Here is a 17,900-nt window from a genome sequence, read left to right as displayed (position 1 = left end):
TGAAAGGGAGGGCCACACAAGTGCTTTCTGTTGCACCCAGGCTGGTTTGTCGTGGGTTGCTGGCCATGTAGCTACCTTGATAAGGAAAAAAGTTTCAAGTTAACGTTAGACCTACTCCTCCCTACATTTGCAGATCACATAGTTCAGAGTTATCGGTTAACTATTTTAACTTTTCAAGTGCCTTGGAGTGTTTTCAATCTTTGTTCTTTCCGGGGTTAAATCGTCCATCAAGTGAGAATAATTGAGTGATTGGATTGAACATTGACGTAGAAACAGCCAAAATTGACAGCGGGATCACAAGGAGACATGGTTTTAGCAGATCGTTGTAGTAGTAGTGCCCCGTGAGCCTTGATTTTTGGGCGAAATAGTCCAAATTTAGTATGGTCATGAGCTTTGATTAATATCAAACCAACATTGATGACAAATTAATGGTCATGCACATTCATTCATATTTATATATCATGGTACATCATCTTGCAACTTGTCAAGACTACGAAATCCTCTTTGGATTTATATATTCCAAGTGGGTTTTTTTTTCTCCCTCTCCATTTAATTGACTTCTATTCAAGGAAAACTAATCGTACTTTATGGTAAGATAATTTCAATGAACTCGTCATGTTATGTACTTATGTGTGCTAGGCTAGGAATATGAATATATATATATATATATATATATATATAGATGATGCATTATAGTATAATTGAGTATTACTTTATTTTTAATTTAAAATTATTTAATCATATTACGATATATCATCTGTGTACAAAAAATATGTACAAATAGTTTTATTGATTAACAAAATTATGTATACTTTTTTTAATACATAAATAGGTACATACTTATATTTGTTATTATCTGTGTACTGCATTATTGGATTAGTAAAGTGGGAATATTTTATTTGCAGACAGAAAACATTTTAGACCTACTAAAAGGAAGAATATGGACTGCCAGCAACATCATCATGGGCGTTTTGCGTTTAATTACGTTTTAATTTGTATATATAATATAAACAATGGGTGGATTTGTTGATTATTTATAGTTGTTTGAGTGCGTCTTTTGAGCAAATTCCTTTGGAACTTGATTTGACTCCATTCTAAAGTACTCAACAATTGCTGCTCTTTTACGAGACACCCCTTTTCCTAGCCTGTTCTCTTATATTGTTGTATTTTTACTGTGGGTAAACATATTTCCCACCCAAATTTTCTTTAACTATCTTAAAATGATAAGTTCTCGCCCTCTGTCAAGTATTGTTAATGATATTAGTTAATTTTCAGTACAAAGATATTGAAAAGATAAAAATAACTTTTATAATTTTTAATATTTATTAAAAATAATTGACATTTTACACCCAAACTTTATTACACATTTTCACCCTTATTTTTTTAAAAAATAAATTTTAAAACTAAAAATGGTCATTAATGATGTAATATCATCAACAATAACAAAAATCGTATCAGAGTAATGTGATTTATATCAAAATAATGTTAAAATAATGTGATTCAACCAAATTTACACTAAAATGGTGCAAATCTACCAAAATCACACTAATATTATGCGATTTCAATAGAATTGCATCATTATGATGCGATTTCAATATAATTGTAATTATATTATGTGTTTTCAATAATATTACACTATTTTAGTGTATCGCTGAGATCTCATCATTCTAATGCAATTATAATCTAATTTTTGCTATAGTCGGTGTGATTATGGATTAGAGATTTGTTGGAGTTAGGGTTAGGGTTTCAATTAATGATAGGGACTTAGATGATAAATTTTAAAATTAGTGAGAGAAGAGTAATTTATTTATACTTAAAAGCATATGTGATATTAATTTTATAATATTTATATATTTTATAAACTTATAAAAGTACCCTTTGATATTAATTTTTGCAAATGTATAAATTAAATTTAAACAATAGTATGGATAATAAAAGAAAGACCCGGGAACGTGAGACAATGGATTGAAATATTACCAATCTAACTTTTGATTTATTTGATATAATAATTTAAGTGATTATAAAACTTGAGATTTTAGCAATTTATTATGGCCGATTCAATTCCAAAGAAACATTTTGACGATATTACCAAAAAGAAAATATTACATAATAATCAATAAAGGTAAAATCAACCCTCAATTTATTTTATAAGATCTGTGTTGTCAAAATAAATCCAATCCATTTATAATTTTTTAAACAATAATACTATATGCATAATTTTATATACAAATAATAATGTATTATCTTGTGATTGAGTGTTATTTTACTTTTAATTTTCAAATATTTAATCACATAATACACAAAAATTACGAACATAACACTATTCTTTTTTGAATTTGAATTACTCAAAGAAGAGTCATATACAATTAAAATTGCATAAATCTTAATAACTATGATTGAAACTGCTTTAAAGTTTAAATTAAAGGTCTTTTTATGCTTTGATTATATGATAGGATAGAAAAAATAAAGCCCTGACAGCCAAGTATGACAGAGAGGCAAAAGTATCATACTCAGGGGCCCTCCTTAAATCACATGCAGGATTTATATAGATCCTCTCCTCTGCTCTCCTCTACTCTCCTCTCTGCATCAGTCTAATTTACCTTTCTCTCATCGCATCTCTCTCTCACGCATCTCCTATGCAACTGCAATGTCCACTTCGGGAAGAAAATTGCGCCTCAACAGTGTCTCAGTCAGCCTTGGGTGCAGCAGCTGCAAGAAACCAAAACTCTCCCTTCTTATCCACCCTAAACACAAACCCAAACCCAAACCCCATTCCCTCTATTTCTCCTCTTCAACCACCTCTTCCTGCAAAACAAACGCAACCGTAAACGACACTTCCAGTGCCACCATATCATCCCCCAAAACCTGGGAAACCGACACCCGGACGAACAACAAGATCGGTTCCAGAACTGTACGAGGATTCGGTCGAGTCGGAGGCCAAAGCCTGGCGGTAGAGAAAGAATCCGATGATCCGTATTTGGATTTCCGGCACTCGATGTTGCAAATGATTCTAGAGAAGGAGATATATTCCAAGGACGATCTTAAAGAGCTGTTGAGTTGTTTCTTGCAGCTGAATTCTCCGTATCATCATGAGGTAATCGTTAGGGCGTTTACTGAGATCTGGAGTGGAGTTTTCTCACTGAAGAAAAATAATATTAATAACAATGCTTCATCGAAGCTGCAGTTTGGATGTAGGTCACGTGACTAATAGAAAATTGCCATTTTTGTTACAGAGCTTCCAATGTGGGGGGCCTCTTCATATGTCAATGCTTGTAAAAATTTTTGATGGAAATGTAACGGGAAAAACTCAAAGAATTTTCAGCTTTTTATAATTTTCTCTATTATATTGTGGATATTATTTCTGTAAGTTGGTGAAGAAATGGTAGGTGCCAGGAGGCAAATTCTTGAAGCTGGTGGTGGGGAAAGAGAGGTATTGGGATTTGTATTAAAATGAATTTGGACCACAGGATTCTTCTCTTTTTCAGTTAAGTGATGTTAAGAGTTCATGAAACAATTAAGTTTTAACACAAAAATGTAATTGAAAAGCCGAGGGTATCAGTTTGGATGGAAGTGAACAAGATTTGGCCAAGACGGCAACAGGGGTTTTTAATATAAGAGATATGGAAATATAATAACAGTGATTTTGCAGACGTTCTACATTTTCCAACAGTGTCTCTTCTGCAATCTTTTGTTATTATGTTCATTCATAGCTGCCACTGCAACTCCACGTTAGGAGACTTTGGCCTCTCTGCCTTTGTTCATTTCATTTAGCTTTTAAAAGATGATAAGACAAAAAAAAAAAAAAAAAGAAAGGCCCAATGGAGTGATTTATTTTCCTTAAAAGACGAGTTAATAACAGAACGAGTTGACAAAAACGACAAATGAACTATTTTTTTCTCCGTTTTACTAGTAGATTGGATTTATTTCAGTTTCCCCCGCCGAAATTCACTCTTCGGTGGCACTTTTTGGTGGATAAAAATAATTCAATTTTCATTCTATGAGAAAGACCACCAAAAAGAGAAGATTGATTGAAGAAGGAGATGATAGAAAGATCAACTATCAATCGAAGTGGAGATGATAACTGAAAGAAGAGAAAAATGTAGCTTATTAAATTTTAAATTAAAAAAATGATTAGTTTTTAAATTAAAAGAAAAAATATGATAAAATATTAATTTTTAAATATTTTTAATTAAATAACGTTTTTGTTTTTATTTCTAATAAAAAAATAATATATATTTAGACTTTTGAAACCCTACGTAGGAATTTGGAAATAACCCAAACCTTCAGTGGAAATAAGTCTTTTAACCATATATATATGTTAATTGAGAGTTGAAAGTGCTTTTAATTCGGTGAAAGAGAGCCCCAAAATATGAGGACTCTTAAACACTAATCTTATTCATTTTTGCCCACTGAATTAAACAATTTGATTTGGAGAAACTTTTCTTTGGCCTACGACCTAAGATAAGTGTCAATAACATGTGAAACTTAAACTTTCGGGCGTAAGTAAGCACAACTTACCTTCTCACAATGAAGACATGCAACCCCATTTCTTTCTTTGTTGAATCTCGAACGTCAGGGATGCCGTCAATTTGCCCTATCTTTAAATCATTCCTAATAAATTTCAACATCTAATAGTTTTAAGAAATCTAAAATCTGAAACCTTGGTTCATAAAGATAGACGTCGAAATGAATAAGATAAGAATAAATGAGATGTCAAAATTTTACATCAATTGTTTAAGAATGTTAAATTTCTGAATAGTATATATAGAAATAATTTTCAAAACAATAATATTACACATAAAAAGATATATTTTATATACATGATTTGGCAACATTTCCTTAATTATAAAATGATGGAATAAATGAATTAACTTGGCAAGGCAAATGTTTTAGGGAAATTAATTTAAATGCCCATATAATATGTGTTTAAAGCTAAAACGCCCAATTTCAAGAATTAAAGCGAAAATGTCCAATCATTTTCCCCCGAAGTGGAAAATTTTTCAAAAGGTTCAAAATCTTTTCATTCAAAACAAGCAATAATCGACCCATAAAATTAAATATTCAAAACCAAAGACTTAACTAAAAATATTTAAAATTTTCATCTAATTAGTAAAATCTCAATACCAAAATAATTAAAATACGATAAGAGACGATGTGCTAATCTCTTTTATCATTTTCGTTGCTAGCAAACTGGAAAAATCATCAGAGAATTGTTGATCTCGTGCGTCTCTTGGAAGACTTATGAGAGAACAAATTTACCACCAAAATATAAGGGCATTTCGGTTAATTTGCATAACTTGAGTACTTTTACTTTGTGTTGATGAAGATGAATATTTTTGTTTTGTGTGGGTATATTTTGGGTATTTAATTCAATTTTCCAATGTTATACGGGTATATAAAGTTAAGATTCCAACTTTGTTTGTATAACTTTACTCGTACAGTTAGGTCTGACCGGACTACGTTTCAAGCGACAGAATAGGGACACTGGGGGCTCAATCGCACAGACAAAAGCAAAACAGTGGGTGTTATTTTATTTAGATCAACATTAGGCAAAAGTAGCGTCTAATCCAATTCACTGTTGCTTAACAAGGAGGCAAAGCACGAGCCTGACTATCCAATCATAATTGCTAACTCTTTCAACACTATTTTATAATTGGTGTTGCCCCAACTTTAAGTTATGTTCACAAAAGTGACTTTCAAATGGCATTATATATGATATTTATATATAATATTTTTTGGATTATGCATACTTATTTGGTAGAAATTTTCTTTGGGATATGTGATTCGCGAATGACATCAGAGAAGAGCAATGAAATATGTATATATATTTTTTAGTACATAATTGAGTATATAAATAATATATAATTATATATTATGTAATAAAAATTGTGTACATATAATTTTATTGTATTAGAAAATGAAGAAGAATATGATATTTGTGATTGAATAATATTATGTGTACATACTTTTTGATACATAATTAAGTATACAGATAATGTATTATTATATAATTAAATATTAATTTATTCTTAATTTAAAATGATTTACTTATATGATTATATACCATCCATATATCTGATTATTTATCTAAAAATGTATAAACATAGTTTTATTATTTATAATTAAACTTTTATCGAACATCAAGATATGAATCTTTGAAAACAGAGATTAGTAAAATTAGTAAATTATTAAAATTTTCAAGTAAAAAACCTATGTTTTATCACGCTTACAAAACTTTGTGAAAATTACTTGAAAAAAAGAAGGTATGGATCTCTCAGGGAATGGTTCTGGTGTTGAAACGATGAGGCCCTCAGGCCCATGAAGTGAGTTCTATTTTAATTCATGCAAGGATATGGGTTTTATAACACTATAATCGTGCTAAATTATAGTTAATAATTTATATTTTTGTAACAGAAAATATTTAGATATCGATCTAATAAATCAATCGAATTTTAATAATAATTAAACTAACCTCTGAAAAAAAATATGAATTGACATAGCTAATTTTTAAAGGATTTATACAAACATAAATACACTGGCTTTTATACCTATATAAGTTCATATAATAAAACTATACGTATCAATTTTGTATTTATAAATGTGTATATATTTAATATATATCATTATATTATTAGGTGATTTTAAATAAAAAATAAAATAACATTCACTCACATAATAATATATATAAGTGTATACTTATTTATATACTCAAAGTAAATACATATAGTATTGTTCAAGGTCATAACCATATAACTCAACTTTGACTAAATTATCTCCATAAATAAATTGAATTTTTCCTCATTCTTTAATTACATTTTCAAGAATCATTTTCAACTTCTCTAATTTGGATTTTGGCCAAATTCTAACTATTCCCTGTAAGTCAACCTTTCACTTTGAAGATTCATTGTGTATTCAAAGTTTTTTTTCGTCATTCTTCTTCAGTAAATAACTTCCATTGTTGTTCTTCCCCAATTTTTATGTTTCTTTTGATTTTGAGACTGTAAAATGGGAAATAAAGTTGGTTGGCAATGTTTTCATGCTACATTGTATTCATATTTTCATAAACACAAGTGTAAATGGAATTTTTTAAAGTAAAAGTTTAATTTAAGGTTTAGGGTTTATTGGTTGAGTTACTTTGATGGACTTTGTTAGTGTATTGGTGATCAATATTCTGAATGTTATTAGGCATGAAGAGAATAGAGGTGTCTTGGTTGTATAGATTACATATACATTGCTTTGGCTTTATTATTATTATTATTATTTTACGCAAATTGGGCAAAATGCATGCAAATGATATGGTTGCAATTCTGTTCAAATTCAACCCTAGGTTCACGAAAAAAAATCACGAAACTCCCTTGTTTGCTTTTTTTTTTTTTACGTGAATCCCTTGTTTGCGTATTTTTCTCAATTGATCTAAAAAATCATACAAACTAGAGAGTTTCACACCAACAATTGGGTCTCTTGTGTTTTCATACCACTTTCTCAATTTATACATTTCTAAATCTGTAAATCCATTTATCAATATATAATAAATAACACATATCACACCATCTAAATACTCTTTAATATCAAAGTAATGTGGACATTAACAATGCACTTCCTTTAGCTTAGAATGAATGAATTTGAAGTTAAAGTTAATCTTAATAATTGGATGTACTAATCTTTTCTACTTGATTTCGCGATGTAAGTGTGAATAATGCTAAGTAATGAGAGTTAGAGATTTATATGGTTTAGGGTTGTTGAAATGTTAGAGACCATGACAAATTTGTATTTAATTAAATTAGATAATTATTCTAGTATAGGGTTAAGGTTTTTTTTTTTTTTGAATAAATATGTATAATAAAAGAAAAAAAATAGGCTAGATAGAAATTATTCAAAACAACGTAAACTCGCCTTATCCTAAGAAAATAAAAACAATCGAACAAGCAAAAACCCAAAAGGTTTTCACCAAAAAACACAACAAGAACAACAAAACAAAATACCTACTCTCTTTTTAAAGACCTATCTAAATGCTTATAAAGATAAGATTCAAAAGAAGATAAATTATAAAAATTATAATTCTCATCTTTACAATCAAAAGAGAAAGCCAAATATGGAAGAAAATAACTATACAAAAAGATATCTAAGAAATTGCACAAAAATACAATGAGAGCACCAAATTCTTACTATCTAATCTATTTGTATCAATACAGATCTTCCTTAACAAGGTTTCATAACCGTCAGAGCAAGAGCAAAAATAGGCTGAGAGGTACACCTCTAGGTTTCCAGAGAAGGAGATTGCCGTGGCACCAGAAATGAGCAGGTGAACAGGAACATGAACAAGTATAAGGTTAAAGTTGTTGATTATTTTCGTACAAACCCTTCAAAAAATGGTTAGTGTAATTAGTATCTTGAATAAATCTAAATGAACAAGGTTCATGCTTCATATTTATTTTCTATTCTAGGCTTAGTTTGTAATTGAAAGATTTAAACTGACGTGAGTTATGATTCTAAAAATAGATTAACATGGATAAAAGATAAATTTCATAGATAACTTTACAAGTATTTGACGTGACATTTCACATTAAATTGAGAATATTTATTAAAATAGGTAAAAAATTTTCCGTTTAAACCGTTTTAGACAAACGTACAGTCATTTTACTTTTATAAATAAATTTATTTGTAATTTCAAAAATCCCCTTCCGGCCTGTAGGTGTCATACAGGATGCGTAGGTGCGGGAATGAATGCTTGAGTGCGTGCTGAGTGCGCGGTGCGTGAACTGCATAACTAAAAAATTGATTATTTTTAATCAACTACAAACATATTTAAAAATAAAAATTGATTATAATATAATATATTTAATATTTAATATAATATATATAAATAATAATAATAATTTTTAAATATATATTATATTATTATATATATTTATTATATATTTTAAATATTATATTATTTAATTTTATATATATGAGGGTGTGGATACACCTGCATATACTCACGCACTCAAGCATCCCGCACGCACTCTTCACGTACCTGTACGCACTCGCACGCACCCATGCACTTTGCATGCACTTACACACCTGTACGACTCTTGACATCTCACACACAAAATGGTTGAAAAAGACGTATAATAAGTCAGAGGGTATTTTTGGAGTTATAAAAAAAATTGTTTATAAAAGAAAAACTACTGTACATTTACCTAAAAATGTTTATGCGAAAAAAATTTCACCGATTTTAATTAATATCTCATTAAATTGCTAGCAAATAAGTTTTGAGACTCAATTGAATTCCTCAAACTAAATAAATATTTTGGGTGAAGACATAAAATACTTAATTATAAACACGAGATTTGACATGGGATATGTTGCCTGTGACATAATATATACTATTGAATGGCTAATTTATCATTCACCTAGATAGATAGACAATTCAATGTTAATTAGAAACGGAGCCGAAAGAGGGAAATAGATAAGGGTTTTGCGGTTGAGGTTGAGTTAGGTAGGGATTGATTGAGGGACATTAAATTAATTTTAAAAAAACACGCAAAGTAATGAGAGAATGACATACGCAAACAGCGACGGTAGAACGCCTGATTGTTTGTCGGAGCAATTTAATTTAAACAGTGACTGTCTCGTCTCATTCATTACCATTTCACAGACTCCGATATCAATTCAATCTCTGTTGTTGGGATCAACCGCTATTTTCATGTTTTTAATTACGCTAGACGTCATATTTCCACGCATGGTTGGTTGGATCTCTAAATTGGGGCTCGTAAAGCATTGAAAATTTAAAATTTTAAAATTAACAAAAATTAGTTAATTTTAAAAGTAAGGTTATTATTTAATTATTAATATATTAAAATAATTAAATATTATTTATTTTTTAATTTAAAACATTAATAATTTTTTTAAATTAAACTTTAAAATTTTTTTTTTTTAAATTTTTTTCTTTTCTTTTATCGACACCATCTCTAACTGATTTTTATCTCCTCTTTTTTTGATATCATCTTCAGATGAAACAATTGTTTTCATCTTTGACAAAAGAATTGTTCTCATCAAAAACAAAGATGAAAACAATTGTTTTGTTCAAAGACGACACCAAAAAAGGGAAGGAAGAGAAAAATATGTCGGAGATTATGTAAGAAAAGGGGAGGAGAGAGAAGTTGGCTAGAGATTGCACAAAAAAAGGAAAAAAAGAAATCCTAAAAGAAAAAAAGTAAGATTTTAAAATTAACTTTAAAAAAAATTATTAATTTTTTAAACTAAGAGATAAATAGAGAATATTTTATTATTTTAATATATTAATTATTAAATAAAGATTTTATCTATAAAATTAATTAATTTTATTTATTTTAAAAATCTACAGATAAAAGGTTGAATTTTCAATACACCTAAGTTGGGAATAAGTCTTTTGGCCTTTTAATTATTTAAATTTATTATTAGCCTTTATAATAAATCAATTTAATACAGTACGCTAAGGACAAGTACCATGGCAACTTCATTCACCACACTTATCTAAGGTCAATTGTTATTATATTTTACATAAAAATATAGTGTTACCCATTAAAAATAAATAAATAAACTTCATAACATTTAATGCAAACCTAACACACAAATCTAAAATCACTAGACCAACGCAAACTTCAGTAGTGCTGTTTGGTCACAATCTTCGTGCAATATTTCGATTTTGATTATTCTTGGAAAATGAGGATCTCATTAATGACTTATTATCTGTATTTAATTTCTTCTTAGAAATGTGAATTGTTGTATTGGTTTTCTCTATTTTTTGTTGACAATAAAAGCCTGCAGAGAAAGGGGTTTTAGATTCTAGAGTGGGTTTGTTTGTTTGTGTCTTCAATTAAATCATACATGGAGGGGGTGCATCCACGCACTTAATAATGCGTTTAATAATAATAATAATGCAAAATTTAAATAATAAGCTTTATAATATTACAGGGTATTAATAAATACAAATTTTATTTATTTATAGAATTGTTTCAACATTTTCTTTGATTGAACTCTTTATGTTTCTTAGAAATAAAAAGGCCAAAGGACTTATTTTTATTCAAAGTTTATTTTATTTTTAAATTAGTATCATTAACTATTAAAAATTCAAACACTCATATATAGACGATTAAAATTAATCGAACCAATTAATATTATTTATTTCTTCTTTAAATTTAGAAAATTAATAATTTTTTTTCACAATTAAACGTTGAAATGTTATGTTTTTTCTCATAAGGTTTCTTTATTTTCTCTCTCCCATTTCCAACACCATCACCAATTGGTTTCTCTCTTCCTTCCCTTTCCTGACGTTGTCTCTAGACAAAGAATATCTTTGTCATTGGATAAAGTCGTCTTTATCTTTGATAAAGACAACATTCTTCATTTAGAGATGACGTCAAAAAAAGGGAGGAAGAGAAAAAACGACCAATGATGGCATGAAAAATGGGAGGGAGAAACAAAAAAAACCCTAAGAAAGAAAATATAATATTTCGAAGTTTAATTCTAGAAAAAATTATTAGACTTTTAAATCTAAAGAAGAAATTGATTATTTTTAATATATTACTAGTGAAATGATAATTTTACTTTAAAAGCTTAATTGATTCTGTTAATTTTAATAAACTATAGATAAGCATTAAAGTTTTTAATAGTTGATAGATACCAATTTAGAAATATAATAAACTTCGGGTGGGAGCAGTCGTTTGGCCAAATAAAAAGGCTACAATGTGATATAGATTCTAATTATGAGAAGCTAGTTTATGTATTAAATAGTTGTTTGTCGGATTAATCATATTAATTAAATCTAAAATCCGAAATATTTCAACATAAAATATAATTTTAATTTTAATTTCACCGTTTCCCTTGTATCAAATTCATAAATCATAATTAATTATAATCTTAATTGAACACCGAAAAATAATTAAACATAGTTGTTCAGATATAATACTGGTTAATCCTGACTCAACCACATTAATTTAGGATTATCTTATTGTAAGATTAAGATTAAAATAATTTTGGGCACAAAGTTTAGAAGCTTCGCCGAGTCCAACAAGAATCTCTTCTTAGATATTGAAGCCAAGACAAATTAATGCATCTAGAACATGGAGCGTTGACAATTAATTAATTAGTTTGATTATATATTTTTTATTTATACAATGCAAATTAATATATGCTTATGCCTGATTGAGCTGACTATTTAGAAGCACCCTACTGCTTTGAAAACTAGATTGGCTGCATGGACTAATCCGACCAAGAATCAGGGGTAAGATTAGTCCAAACTTGTCCCGAAACAGGATATGGTTTTCATAAGGCCAAACGACTATTTCCCACCCAAGGTTTAGCGTTTTCTCAAATGTCCCCCTTTTAACTATGGAAACACCAAACACCCACCTATGGCCGGTTAGATTTAACAGAACCCTAACGTCTAAAAATTTTATCTCTTTTTGCCCCCCTAAACTTTAAAAACTAATATTTTCTCCCAGCCTAAGTTTTAAAAAATCACAGTTTCACCCTAGGGTTTGGTTTTGAAATCTCCGGTGACCTCTCCGGCTCCGTTGCCGACGGCCTCTCCCTCCCGAAGCAACCTCTCCTTTTGGCGATCTCTTTCCTCCCATTTGGAGGTCCGATCGACGCTGGAGACGCCTTGGGAGACGAAGAACTTCGTCGAGGAAGACGAATCTTCGTCTTCCCAGACGAAGACGAAGCCGTCGTCTTCCCCGACGAAGTTTTTCATCTCCCAAAGAGTCTCCGACGTCAATCGAACCTCCAAATGGGAGGAAAGAGATCGCCGGAAGAAGAGGTTGCTTCAGGAGGGAGAGGCCGTCGGCAACGGAGCCGGAGAGGTCACCGGAGATTTCAAAACCAAACCCTAGGGTGAAACTGTGATTTTTTAAAACTTAGGCTGGGAGAAAATATTAGTTTTTAAAGTTTAGGGGGGCAAAATTATATTCTATTTTAGTTTATTTTTAATATTATAACGAAAATGACGATTTTACCCTTACCACCGTTAGGGTTTTGTTAAATCTAACCGGCCATGGGTGGATGTTTGGTGTTTCCATAGTTAAAGGGGGGACATTTGAGAAAACGCTAAACCTTGGGTGAGAAATAGTCGTTTGGCCTTTTCATAACAAAGTAAACCACGATCGAACTGTTAAAACCATCCTAATTCGTAAAATCCTAATATTTGAACCCAATATCTAATCAATTGGTATAATATATGTATGATCTCACCCAAGTTCATTTTTATGTTAATGCATTGGATTTTATATTCACTGATTAATTATATAAAATTATTTTAAATATTATATTTATATTTATTGAAATAATTCATTAGTTCGACTGTTGATCAATCAATCTAACTATTGATTGAATCACATTAGGCTTTTCAGTTGATTTTATTGTGAAAGCATTAAAATATCCAATTAGTAGTCAATAAGCCTATAAAACTAGGATTGCATTACAAAGTTATTGATTTGAAAATAGGGTAAGTTTGGTAAGAATAAGAACTCCAGGGTCGCAATGTAATATAATATTTTTTTAAAGGGTTTTAAAATCTGTAACCAGATCAAATGACTAATTGTCTCTAAACTCCCTTTAAATTTTAAAAGTCTATTTTCACCCATATGTCAGTTCTGTTAACAAAATTTGTAAGAATTTATGATAGATTTAGTGAAAAGAATAAATGCCCTTTAATACCTGACTAAAAGTTTTAACTTGTATGTAATTACTTATATATCTATACAAATAAATAAATAAATAACCCTCCATCAAAGAAAAGCCTAATGTTTCACCCTTGTTCTCCCACACCCTCATGCCAAAGAACCGCCCACTGACACAACTCACAATAATGGCTTCTACCGTTGAAATTGAATTCGATTTTCATAGATTTCTCAAGATAATTTTTTCACAAAGTTTTGTTACGGTTTCTGATATTATCAACTTGGATTCGATTTTTATAGATTGTTGCTTACTGGGAAATGCTTGGCAACGGAAGTATAATGTAATTTGGTGCTAATGTTTTGATGCAATCAGTCAAAGAAGTGATTGATTTGGCATCTAATGACCCTTTGTATAATTGGAGACGTTTTAAAGTTGATATGAGCTAAAAATTGGGTACTTCAAGATTTAACCCTCAAAGCACAACTAGATGCAGTGGATATTACTTAATACTTTAGTTTGAGATGTCAAAAACCTAGATACTAGCAAACACTGAATAATGATCTGAGTGATTTTAAATGTGAAGAAAATCCTTTAGTAGTTATTAAAAGAAGTCTCGAGCACGATCTTACACCACAATAATCACCTAATTTATAAAGACGTTAACTTTTGCATAAATGTAACACTATCAACATATGCATAAATTTATCCATTTAAATTTAAAATCATGGGTTAACTTTCCAAGGGGTAAAATTAAAGGGATGTTTTTTTCCTTTCAAAAAAACTTATATATAAAAAGTAAAAAGAAAAAATGTGAAAAAAGAAAGCAAACGAAAAAAAGATAGAGAGTAGAGTACAGAAAGAGAATAACAAGATTATTGCCCTTGTATTACATTATATACTTGTAAGAATACCATAGATATAGGTATTATGATTATTGAGTCAAATCACATAAAATCTTAATGTTGTTCTTTTCAACTCTATTTACATACACTATATTTACATTAATCTTCAAACTTATAGTAGACATATTTGAGTCTTCCTAGACTCTAATGTTGTTATTATAACCTATTTTATGCAATGCTTTAAATTACATATATTAGTAAGTGACGAGAAATCACATCAACAAAACTTAATGTACATTCCAAAATTATTACAAGGGCCTTCAATAAATAAAAAATTCCATAAAAAGTGGTTACATACATATTTCATTGTGGAAGGTTGAAATTTGCCTGTTACATTTGTACCACATTTCTTTGTGCTAACAGAATTGCACTGTCTCGACAACACAAATGCAATTCTTGCTTAGAAAAAGTCAGCTTGAATGTTACTTTTGTCTCCCTCCACAAATTCTCGGACGCTTGACTGCTTTTTCTCAACACAAGGTGATTTTTTATTCCATAACTACCAATTATTGAAAAATCAAATCTCTCTTACAATAACTCAAAGGTCCCATGCATTGACCCACTAAGAACATGCCACCCTCTTTGTTTTTTCTTGCAGCATTTACTTGCATCTGATTGTGAAATTAATGGAGACAAACATTCAAAATTCTTGTGGATATTGAGTTGATAAGGTGTTGCCCCATGGCTATCCTTTTCCTTTTCCTGTTTTTTCTGATTCTGCAGGCTGGTTTGTTTGTAGGCTTTAAACTCACTCTCAATGCACCCCCGAGGTTTGTCATTTAATTAACACAGCTCCCCCCACGCCAACTCGATGATAGTGCCATTCGTCCTCCTTATTGTTACTAGGGATAGGGTTTAGGGTTTCATATAATTTAGGTAAAAATTTATGATGTTTGGTTGGAGAGAAAGTGAATGAAACATACTGAGCGAAAAAGGAAGGATGTTTGGTTGAAGAGCAAAGTTTAGGGAGGGTAAAGAAAATGTATAGAATTAGTTATTATTGTAACTATAATTATCAATATCATATAATATATGATAGGATATATATTATAAGATAAAATATATATTTTATGATACGAATATATACAAATACAGATCGATATAATTTTTTTTAAATGATGATATAGTAAAGATGTAATAAAAAATTTTAAATTTTAAAAATAATTATGATATTTTTTTAAATAATAATATGCTAATAAAAACTTTTATTATTTTATACTTTAAAGACAAATTTCATGATCTCATACAATATAAAATATAAAAAATTAGATATCTTTTTATGCATAATAAAATATATAATTTGACTATTATAACCGTAGATAAGTGCCTTAAATGGTCACATGGAGAGATTAATTTATCAACACCAAAACAATGCTATTTCTCAATTTTTGGGGCTACAACGATATTGTTTTGTTTCCAGCTGCACAGGATAGGAGTTTAGCTCCCTGCCAAAATCTCTGCGCTGGACTTGTTCCTATCACCTGGAATAAATCATTTCGAATTCAATGGCCTTGATCTAATGTTGTTATAATCTCTCATCAACTATTTCTCCAACTGAAGCTCATCCAATGGTAGGCATTGCTCCATCGCCCTGCTAACACTTGGACCTGATTTTGCATAAATTATTAGCATTTTTTAGGGTTGTTTAATTTGTCCTTAAATTTGCAAAAATATGTTATAGTCACTTGTACTTCATTGACATGGCCTATTGTTAGCATGTTTCCTTTAATTTAACAAATTGTCAACTTTATCATTCTTTAGCCAATTATTTATTAATGTAACAAATTCCTTATTTGATCGAGACCCAAGAATAAGTCATTTATTATTGTTAAATATGAAATTGAAAATATAGATAATATCTCGATAGAAAATTATTTTATTATTAATTTAAAATTATTTAATCAAATAATATATTATCTATATAAAAATTTAAACACATAAGCTATTGCTTTCGAAATAGTGGAAAATGAGAAATAATCCATAATTAATTCTTAAAAGACAAAAAAACGTCTGGATATATACAAAGATTAGAGGGGAATCATGAATACAAGCAATTAATTAAGATGAAGAAGATGTATTATCTTTTTGTTCAATCTCCTCCTCCTCCGCATCGCCTTGTAATAAAGAAACGGTACAAGGAGTTGAAGAAGAATCTTCTGAAGAAGAAGTGAAAAATGATAATGGAGAAGAAGGAGAACGAGAACAGCAACAAGGTGAAGCTAATGAAGACGAATAACAAGTAGTTGTAGCTGTGTTGGTTTTACTTGAAGACGATGATGAAGAAGAAGAAGCAGAGAGAGCGAGAGCGACAAGTAAGTCAACGAAAGCTCTAACTATATATCCATGGTTGCTGTTTCCATTGACTCTTAAATAGCAGCTCAAAAGCTCTTCAAGATCTTCCCAATCTTTCAACCCATGAGCTTCCACCATTTCCTCCATGGATTTTCTGAAGTCAACGTAAGGATCTTGAGACTCCATTGACAAAACTAAACTCTTTTTAAACGGAAACCCTCCTGTCTTTGCTTCCTCCAGGATTGAACTCGTCTCACCCGGCTCAAAAAACAGCCTCTCAGTTTCAAATTTCAAGCCTTTGATGACACTCTCCACGGAGGAATCAACCGCTCTCCATTCTTCCTCTGAGGCCGTCGAAGTGGTGGTGAACCATGAAGAATCACGAGTTGCTTGGAGATGATGATCATCAAGCAAATCTAACTTACAGGCTGAATTGATGGTGTTATTATCAATAATAACAATATGATTATTATTATTATTATAATTGGTTCTAAAAGAAGGAGTTCTTGGTTGGTGACAAGAAGGCCATGGCCAAGAAGATGATCTTGCTAATCTTGTGGTGCTATTATTTTTGGAGAGAAAATTAGGAAGCTTCATTTTCTTGCCCATGTGGGTCTGGAAGAAGAAAGGAAATGAAGATGTGAAAGTTTTGAAATGAATTTCAGGGGGTCAAATATATGTATTTATGGAGGCATTAATTGGGAAGAAGAAGAGCATAAAGGGAGTTAGCTAGGGTTGGTTGTTGGGGACCTTCAATTTATTCTTATAAGAGTAATAAATTTTGAGATGAAAAGTTTAATGCGGTTGAGCTTAGCTCATTGAATTCTATCGATTCTACTGTGTTTCTTTCGTCAGAGTTCTTTTATTGGCTCCGTTTGCAATACCAATTTTTAATAAATAGTAAATAAATAAATTTAAAATAATTTAAATGCAGGAGTAGCTCAACAGGTTTGACCATAAGAGTTTACAAAATTGATAAAGTATTAAAATTTTTAAAATAAAAATTTAGATTTTTATCTATGTCACATTTATGAAATTTTAATTCATCTAATACAACAATTA

The 17,900-nt window shown here is 30.0% G+C and overlaps 2 protein-coding genes across 2 annotated transcripts; one reads left to right on the top strand and one right to left on the bottom strand.

Moving 5' to 3' along the window:
- Positions 1-2,557: 2,557 nt before the first annotated feature.
- Positions 2,558-3,332, top strand: LOC123192493 (transcription repressor OFP6-like). Its single transcript, XM_044605078.1, has one exon. The coding sequence runs from the start codon at positions 2,648-2,650 to the stop codon at positions 3,206-3,208; it is 561 nt and encodes a 186-aa protein (XP_044461013.1). The 5' UTR covers positions 2,558-2,647; the 3' UTR covers positions 3,209-3,332.
- Positions 3,333-16,513: 13,181 nt separating this feature from the next.
- LOC123193314 (transcription repressor OFP15) lies at positions 16,514-17,608 on the bottom strand. Its single transcript, XM_044606219.1, has one exon. It carries the CDS (start codon positions 17,445-17,447, stop codon positions 16,605-16,607), a length of 843 nt encoding a protein of 280 aa, XP_044462154.1. The 5' UTR covers positions 17,448-17,608; the 3' UTR covers positions 16,514-16,604.
- Between the last annotated feature and the right edge of the window lie 292 nt (positions 17,609-17,900).

Source organism: Mangifera indica, chromosome 1 (genome assembly GCF_011075055.1).
Source record: "Mangifera indica cultivar Alphonso chromosome 1, CATAS_Mindica_2.1, whole genome shotgun sequence".
Taxonomy (NCBI): domain Eukaryota; kingdom Viridiplantae; phylum Streptophyta; class Magnoliopsida; order Sapindales; family Anacardiaceae; genus Mangifera; species Mangifera indica.
The sequence above is the reverse complement of the archived record's forward strand: the minus strand, read 5'-3'. Positions and strand labels throughout refer to the sequence as shown.